The sequence below is a fragment of the Triticum aestivum genome, chromosome 3A (assembly GCF_018294505.1).
Source record: "Triticum aestivum cultivar Chinese Spring chromosome 3A, IWGSC CS RefSeq v2.1, whole genome shotgun sequence".
NCBI lineage: Eukaryota > Viridiplantae > Streptophyta > Magnoliopsida > Poales > Poaceae > Triticum > Triticum aestivum.
The window spans coordinates 725,618,417-725,627,515 of NC_057800.1; the positions used below are offsets into that span (position 1 = coordinate 725,618,417).

Sequence of the window (9,099 nt, forward strand, 5' to 3'; positions counted from 1 at the left end):
GTATGTCAGTTATCATGTTTTTTTACATAGAAAACTACCGGAATATGTCTCAAAACAAACCTTTTTTTCTCGGGTGACACACGAGACGACGACTGGAGTTAAAATTCAATAGGAAGTGAAACATTTATCTATCTATATCTATACCTACTAATAAAGCAAGGTGAGTTTCTCCACTTCTTTCATCCGTTCACCCGTATTATATTTTTCAAATTTTTAACTCTGATGAGGTGGTACTATTTTTTACTAGAAAAAAACAAAAAGGATCATGCGGGAGGAACAGACGTCGCTAACCTCCCGTACTGGGCCAAGTAGCTGTTGCGCTAGCCTGATGGGCCTTGAGGTAGACGGGCAAGTGGGCTTACTGCAGTAAAATGAGGAAAAATAATAATTACCAATAATGTGAAGAATCGAACTCCAGATCTCCTGCACCATTAGAGCCACAGTTACCAACTAGGCTAAGCATCTATTTGTAATTAGAATAGAGGGCTTCAGGAAAAGTATTACGGATAGATAATGCACATGTTTTCCCAATTTAATAGTCCCACCCCGGCTCCTTACGTCAGATTCCATCAATTCATATACGGCCGCGAGTTGCATGGCAATGAGCGAACTAGGGAATCAACACATAAGTATAACTTGTGGGCATGCATGACTATGTATAGGATTATAAACGAGCCTATAGGATGCTACATGACATTAAAACGGAGGATTAAAGATGCCTTAATTATGGGCTGAATAAGGGTGTGAAATAATGAGTTTTTTTTTTTGATCGTAGTGTGAAATAATGAGTTAACGAGAGAGCCCTGGCATGATGGGGAATATTGTATACACTTACATGATGCACGTTAATTGACGTCAATAGTAATATGTAGGAAACCGCACGCTAATTTGTGGGATTAAACAGGACATGCGAGGAGGACTCGCACCCTTATTAAATGAGGATTATGCTAATTTATTCGATTAGACACGACAAAAAAAATCTGAAAGGTGTGTGAATGATGCATTTATTGTATTTTTTTGGGTGTCCGTGTCTTCCTTCTTTGCCTAATAACTAAGAAAAGGGCCGTGCGTTGCAATGGGTGCATAAATATTTTAGCTGATTAACCTCAATATCGTAACCATATACTCTTTGTATCCATATGCACAACACATAGTATTGTTGATTTTCTTTTTTTTAAATCACTCTTCTTCGTGTGGTCATGGAGACATGGTGGATCCCACCGCCAATGACACATCCGCCTAAATATGATATACTCTCATTTTCATCTTTTGTGAACCTTAATATCACAAACTGAAACATTCGGCATTTGGTTTTGGTGAGTACAACCAAGTTGTACAAAACCGTTCATAATTTAGAAAGGATCAAGAAGAGACATAGCATAAAGAATATGTGTGTTCCATACAAACATATGATTTTATAGAACACTAAAAACAAATTTACCACTCACTCATATATTATTTTTTTGCGGGGGAATTTACCACTCATATCAGTCTCTATCTGTTTGGGATTCTCCATTTTTTTGCTTCCAATAACCCGTATAGTACATGTCATTCCTTTCATGCCTTCATATTTCCTTCCTTCCTGTAGTAATCCGTGTACATGCCACCCCCCTTATTTTTCTTTCCTTATTAAAACCTTTTGCAAATTATAAAAAATCACAATTTGCAAAACATATGTTGTGAAATAAAATTAAGTTCATGATTTTGATAAAATGATCGTGTATTCAAAACATGTTCGTGAATCTGAAAAAAAAAATGTCCATGAAATTTGGAAAATATTCAAAAAAAATGGTGAAATTCAGAATTTGTTCCCCTATTTTAAAAAAGTTCATTGATTCAAAAAATGATTGCTGAGTCCAAAAAATGGTAATGAATTTGAAACTATTCATGCATTTCAATAGATGTTCGTCTAAAAGACAAATGTTCGTGAATGTTTTGAAAAAATGCCCAATTTTTTAAAAAATGTTTATCGATTCGAAAAACTGTTAGCGGATTCTGATGTATTTTATGTCTAGGATTTGATTAGTTTTTGGAAATTCTTTATATGTCTAGGCATTGGGAGTAGTTCGTGATTGATGAGATTTGTTTTTAAAAGTTTAAACATTCCCTTGCGCGAGACAACGACAACTGTGTCGTGCTGCGGCAAGCTCATTGCCTTGGGATTTACCACGTCGAATGCATTGCGATCACATGGATATCATCAACGAGAGTGAGAAGATAATTGGCAACATGATGAGCCATCGTGTTAAAATAAAGGACACTCATATGTCAGGGTATTGAGTCATACTTATTGGGCTAGCGTGTAATTTTTTTTACTCCCGTTGCAACGCACGGGCATGTTTGCTAGTTTCTCTAAAAATTGGTCATCAAATACAAGGCATTGTTCCTTAAAAAAAACTTTTCCACATGGTTCTTTCCATCGTCGAAAGCATTGTTATTGTCCCAACTTTCGTAGAAAGCTAACCTATATCCACAACATGAGAACTGCCTTAGCCTGATGGTAGTGCACCGGTATATCACGCAGTCGGTTGTTAGTTCGCGACAACGCGTGAGAAACGGATCGACTGGTTGGATAACAAGCAAGTCGTTCGGACCTGTTGTTAAATCCAGAACGTTCGGAAGTTACATATGTTGTTCACTATTTGGAAATCATCATTTTGTCATTTTTGTATAGGTCGCATATTTACTTCACTTATTCATCACCAAACTTTACACATGTGTAGTATACATCCATATGATCACATTGAATTGTTTTTCAAAAACAAAATGAAACCTTAAATGTGATTTTCAAAGTATTTAAAATAAGATCCTCCAATACACCCGGATTCCAAAAATCCACTCTCGCCATAGACGCCTTTCCTTATGGCATCATTCTTTTTCTGTTGCGTTATGTGATGGCCCCAAAACAACACCACTCTTTTGCAGTTTTGTGTTATGAGATGGCCTCAAAACAACATCCTTTCATCCACTATCAAGAGAGCCTAACATCCTTTCAATAGTTACGAGTAGCCGAGCAAGTGGCCAGACAAGGTTTAGTGTCAGTTGCTCGATCAGGACAACTAATGCCAGGGTCAGGCACCAAACTAAAAAGGGCTCATAGAGACAGACGTGCCAAAGCAACAGGTATTCATCCAAGCACGTTCAAAATGCAAAACAATCAGCCGACATTTAAAGAAATCAATTTGACAAAGCAACGCAGCACAAACCAATCCATCAACCAGTAAACAGCTCATTAATTAATTCTCAGGAGTGGAAAACAGAATAATATCCAGATTCATAGTTGACGAACAACCGCAGAATTATAAAAAAGTACTTCCGGTACAGGCAAATCATCAACACAAGTCATCGTCATACAGTCTATCTCTTGTGAGTACAAATGCCAGGGACTCTGCCAGGCATGTCGAGCACCTCATCGTCCGGCCTCAGATCGATCACCTCTTGACTTGAGCTCACAGCAAGATACATGCAGACGCAATCCATAGTGATAGTCGAGAGAGAAGAGAAAGTTTTTTACCTGCCAGGAACAACACGGGTCACGAGTTTCTTTCTACCTGCGCCTTGGGGTTGGGGAAGAGCTGCTGCTCCCGCTGTCGCTAGAGCCACTCCTTCCTCTGGGAGGCCTGAGAGACATGTCATTTTTTTTTAGTTTTACAAATATAAGCTAGTAGCAATTCAGTTTCAATATGTGGAAATAATGCAAAACACCACATGATTTAAAACCGTCGCATACCTTCTAGGGCTGCGGCTCCTTGACACCCTTCTCGGTCCCTGTAGAAGAAAGTTATCAGAATTTAACGTCTTATATTAGTACTACGTACAAGGACCAAAATAACAGAACCAAACATTCAAGTACTGTTTTCTACGGGAGGCAACAGAAACCACTGAGATGTTGCGCTCACCTTTCTTGGAGGACTGGGTGATGCAGAATAGGATGAATCTGACCTTCCACGCCTCAATGGTGGTCCCCGGCCCCTGCTACCACAAAGAGAATTAGGAAGACTCCAGGAATATCATTTTGGAAGCTGAACAAAGAGATGAGCTCCATTGGAAGATTTGCAAGGCAGAATGCCATTACCTGCGTGGAGAAATTGATCTGGAGCGGGAGTGAAGAGGGCGGCGAGGAGGAGGGGAGCGGCTGTGACGACGCGGAGGTGGTGGTGGTGGCCTTCTTGGAGGACTCCTCAACCTCCTTGGTGGTGGTGATCTGCTTCCAAAAGCAAGAACCAATACAATTAATGTAGTTGAAAAAACTGATATAGAAGAACATCCTGACAACACAACACAGAACCCAATAGACCAACACAGAAAACCCAAGCTATCTTCGCACATGGAGTTTCAACAATTGGCACATAGAGACTGCTCATCAAAATGTACAGCAAAATCATATAGTCAATTACAATTGTACAAACATGGAATAGATGGACAGAGTTACACACAGGAATGAATGAGAAGCAATACCCAAAACATTTAACACATCAAGCCAGTGTAAAATATATCATACAGAGGACTGAGTATATAAGATAGTCAGGCTAGTTGTACAGAAGTGATCGACAGCACAAGCTCAAAGTGACTTACCGCCGTCTGGGAGGCCCAGGTGAGCGCCTAGGAGGCCCCGGGGAGCGTCTGCGCGGTGATAAGCTGCCACGACCCCTCCTAAGGTGACAGTTGCAAGACCAGTTGTCAGCAATTTATCAGCATTACAATACCCTAGATACAAGAATGGCAGTTTAGAAAACTCACCGCATTGGTGACCTATGCCTTCTAGGTGAAGGAGAACGTCTTCTAATTGGAGATCCTGGTCTTCTATCACCACGCCTAACAGGGGAAAGATCTGGTCGACGACGAATAGGAGAATCAGCACGACGCCTTGGAGATGGATTGGGTGGACGCCGGGGTGACTCAGCCCTTCTATTTGGAGGAGACCTCTTTCGCGGCGGAGAAGCTGGCTTCTTTCGTGGAGATGCTGCTGGCAAATGAAACAGGATTGGATCATCAATAAAAAAGGCAAAATATCCACCTAGAAATTATCCTAGATGGGGGCAATGCTTATTAAACAACCAGATCACAGAGAAATGCCCATTATAGTAGGCCCTGAATAACCTATAAGCTATATAAAGCTTCAGACACTTACATCCCCCAGGCCGCTGCTGAGCATCCTTTTCAGCACCAATAGCAACTTTATCATTCGGAGGAGCATCTCTTTTGGGGGGAGGAGGAGGTGGCTTTAAAGGTGAAGAAGCCCTTTGGCGTGGTGGCAGTGTGAACTTCAACTTGACAACATTTCCATCAATTTGCCCCTGAGAAGATATGAAGTTTCTTTTTGTCATATTTGCATAAGAAAAATAAAAAACATACGGCAGAAAGCATATCAAAAACATAAGGCAGAAGGCATACACCATCCATGTAAAGAAGAGCCTTCTCAGCATCAGTCCTCTTCTTGAACTCGATGTATCCATACCCACGAGGGAGATTAACCTATATATATTAAAAAGCTCAGATTAGATGTCAAGAGACGGGAGAAGCTTTATCAGATAATACCAATGCAACACTTCTTACAAATTTGTCCATTGATAGCTCCACATTCACCACTTCACCAAAATTTCCTGCAAATTAAGGATGGTTAGCTCATTATACTATGTGTGTTATACTCCCTCCGGTCCTTTTTACTCTGCATATAAGAATTGTCTGAGGTCAAACTTCTCAAACTTTGACCATATTTATATGAAAACATATTAACATCTATCATGCTAAAGTTATACAATATGAAACTTTAAGTCCTGATGCATAAACAGGTATTGATTTCACATTGTGAATGTTGATATTTTTTTTCTATGAAGTTGGTCAAACTTTACGAGGCTTGACTTCAGACAAATCTTATATGCGAAATAAAAAGGACCGGAGGGAGTACCAAGGATGGTTAGCTCATTATACTGTGTAACATAGTAATCGGAAAACAGATCATTGTTCCAATGCTTTCTGCAACCCTCAAAATTGCTGTCATGAACAGGACTTAGAACAAAGCAATAATAGTTCTGTTCCATAATCTCCATCTGAATACTGGCATAAGGGCATGCACGATGCTTACAATTTCAACTTCAAACATGAGAGCCCCTAGCCTACCACTCCGATGAAATTGATTAATGACGATGTTACCTCTAGCAAGTACGGAAGTATCTCAAAATTTTACCAAATAAGTTAAACATCAAGCTAAGTTAAGATCAATCACTTTCATGCCCGATCCACAGAAGAACATAAGTTGTCGATAAAAGTTGCACAACTAAACCTTCGAGAAATTAAGATACAAGATCATGGAACACGAAGATAAACTCACCAAATATCTCCTTCAAATGAGCCTCATTCACATTTCGGGATAGATGATCAACATGTAGTACAACCGACTGAGGAGGAGGAGATGCTTTCCTGAAACAAGTAGCACCAATTTGGTAAGTACTCCCTCCGTCCGAAAATACTTGTCACCAAAATGGATAGAAAGAGATGTATCTAGAACTAAAATACGTCTAGATACATTCCCTTTTATCCATTTTGATGACAAGTATTTCCGGACGGAGGGAGTATGTTACATGCATAACAAGAGAGCACAATACATTCTCACTATATCTAACTACGAGAGACAGAAACAACAAGGTCAGTAATGCAACCAAGGCACCAACAGTAGTTATATCATGCTAACATAAAGGAACTGGAGAAGCTAAAAAATAATGGGCACCGGACAGGCATGGTAGTTGTCATCCGAAAATGCATCAATTAAATACCAATTTTTATGTTGAGTAGCTATTCTGTGGGAGACAAAATGATAAAAAGTTCAAGTGGCATATGCTTATATGAACAAGCATCAATGCAGTGCGGGTAGAAAAAATATAAAATATACAGATACTCTGCAAGCTTGTACCTAGGAGGTGAAGCTTTCTTCGGTGGGGGAGATGATGAGCGGCCTTTCCTTGATGGTGACCCTTTTTTGAGAGCGGGTGAAGGTGATCGACCTTTCTTTGCTCCAGGTGAACTGTGTAGATAGCAGCACCGTAAATAAATGTTTCCAGATTAAAGATAATTAACATAAGAAAACACACCAAAATACAAGCCACCAAAGAACCCTGCTTTAGTCAAATGCAGCAAGCAAGGCAACTTTTGAGTATGAGCATATTCAGTGCAATTTGCAATAAAATTAGAGCAGCAACCATGACAAGTTAAAGCAATGGTTTAAAAGGTAAAAAGAAGAAGGAATTGGTATCAGTAAGATCTGGTTCATCTAGAACTTTAAAGAAGAGGTATTGAACTGGTCTTAGGACTATAAATACAGATATGTTTCAAATGGATAAACAGGTGCAGGGAAAGAATCAAACTGGAACTCGGAGATTCAGTGGAGGCTAAATGCATAAAAATACAAAGCCAAACTAAAAAATTCATGGATGTACAGCCTACGGTTAAACTTAAATAGGATGCTTAGTGGCACTAGCACATGCAGACCATCACAGACCTTCTTTGCCAAGGGAGTAGCAGATGTAACACATTTAAATGCTCACACCAAGCAGCTAACAAACAACAAAGTCACATCTGAATTATGAGGCTCTGTCTCTGGCAATTAACTTGAGTTTCCATCCTATCTCAAGCATCACTCAAAAACACATTTTTCAATGAACATGGTTATTTTAAATACCTTGTACAATATAGATACTAAAAACCTGCATCCGTATTATTCGATCCCAGAAGTGGCTACGCTTGACAACATAGAAAATTTAACAAGCAGGACACATATACATTCGTAATTTCACACATCAGAATCATCCATCCTAAGCTATAGCGTAGTCCAGCTGCTGTGCACTCCTTAAAAATCGGTTCTATCACCTAGAAACTGTGGATTTATATAGATGAACAAAGACAAGAACTATCTACCCCAGCCTTTAGCACCAAGTCGAGAAAACAAGGCCCCAAGCAGGCGCACAAATTGGTGTTCAATGTTGTCTCCGACGGAGTGCGGCCCAAATCAGTTAATCCAACGCTAACCTTTCAAGCATACAGCATTGTGCAGATGAGAGGCAGGGCAAACGTAAGCAGGCACGAGCAGACCCCCACGGCCCTGAAGGAGCCACTCCTCCAAGCCGTTGGGAACATACACACAGTGTTGGACAAGCACGGGCACAGGATTCAGTCAACAAATCCAGCGCGGGGACCATCGCCGGCCTGGAACCCAGGGCCCGAGCACCACCCCGCCGCCCCAGGAGGCCGCAATTCGGAATCTACGAACAAGCCGTCGAAACCCCAGAGCCCAAAACCACAGGGCTGAATCCGCACGAGACGGATCCGGGGCCGCGCGGCGGCGGGGGGGGGATGGGAGGGGAAGGGAAGGGCGGCGGTTGCTCACCTGCGCTTGGCGGCGGGAGGGGAGCGGCCCCGGGAGCGGGCGGGCGATGAGGAGGACGACGAGAGGGAGCGGGAGCGCGAGCGCGAGCGGGAGGAGCCCGAGGACGCGGAGCGGGAGGAGGAGCCCGACGAGGACCGCGAGCCGGAGCGGCCGCGGCGGGGCTTCGCCATCGGCGGCGGCGGCGAGCGGGCGTGCGGACGGGTTCTGGACTCTGGACAGGGGCTAGCTAGGGTTTTGCTCGGGGGGATATGGATGGATGGGGTAAAGGGAGAGAGGGAGGACGGGGCGTGGTAATTGGATTTGGAGTGGGGTTTCCCTCCGGACCCACCCGCAGGGACACATGGCGGTCCAGTTTTCTCTTTCTTCCTCTCTTGCACAATTCTTGCAGAATTGTAGAAGCGTTTCCACATGCTTTGATTTTATGATGAAGATTTTGAACAAATTTGTTTTAATTTTAGAGAAAGGCTGCCGCCTTCAAAACAGGGCACCAGCCCGCGTTTGATTTTGGTATAACCTTTCGAGAAAAAAAAAGTCTGTGGCGATGGCTTCGGTTGCGCGATCATTGCAAGAGGGCATGGCATTTTTACCAGCATGGTTACTTAAGGGAAACATATCAGCATTGCGTAGCAAAGCCGACGCATTCTTGCATTTGCTACTCAATTCCAGAGCTGGAGTCAGCAAATTCTGCTCATCCTTCAAATATTTACAGCGCTACCAAA

The 9,099-nt window shown here is 42.0% G+C and overlaps 1 protein-coding gene across 2 annotated transcripts; it reads right to left on the reverse strand.

Annotated features, from left to right (window-relative positions):
- Positions 1-3,213: 3,213 nt before the first annotated feature.
- LOC123063510 (serine/arginine-rich splicing factor SR45) lies at positions 3,214-8,660 on the reverse strand. Of its 2 annotated transcripts, none has more exons than XM_044487320.1 (12): positions 8,381-8,660; positions 6,911-7,021; positions 6,332-6,420; positions 5,557-5,603; positions 5,395-5,475; positions 5,132-5,297; positions 4,741-4,963; positions 4,576-4,653; positions 4,076-4,204; positions 3,900-3,972; positions 3,731-3,768; positions 3,214-3,620 (listed from the first exon to the last, which is right to left on the reverse strand). In XM_044487320.1, the coding sequence occupies exons 1-12, from the start codon at positions 8,548-8,550 to the stop codon at positions 3,548-3,550; spliced, it is 1,278 nt and encodes a 425-aa protein (XP_044343255.1). In that variant the 5' UTR covers positions 8,551-8,660; the 3' UTR covers positions 3,214-3,547. The 2 variants fall into 2 exon arrangements, with proteins under 2 accessions (XP_044343255.1, XP_044343254.1); XM_044487319.1 differs by having other exon boundaries at positions 4,741-4,966; positions 8,381-8,659.
- Between the last annotated feature and the right edge of the window lie 439 nt (positions 8,661-9,099).

Bases quoted from the DNA above. Each gene is read 5' to 3' on its own strand.
- LOC123063510 (XM_044487319.1), bottom strand. From the start codon at position 8,550: ATGGCGAAGCCCCGCCGCGGCCGCTCCGGCTCGCGGTCCTCGTCGGGC. The intron at 6,421-6,910 runs GTACAAGCTTGC...TACTTGTTTCAG, and splicing joins AAGAAAGCTTCACCTCCTAG to GAAAGCATCTCCTCCTCCTC. The intron at 4,654-4,740 runs GTGAGTTTTCTA...CTGTCACCTTAG, and splicing joins AGGCATAGGTCACCAATGCG to GAGGGGTCGTGGCAGCTTAT.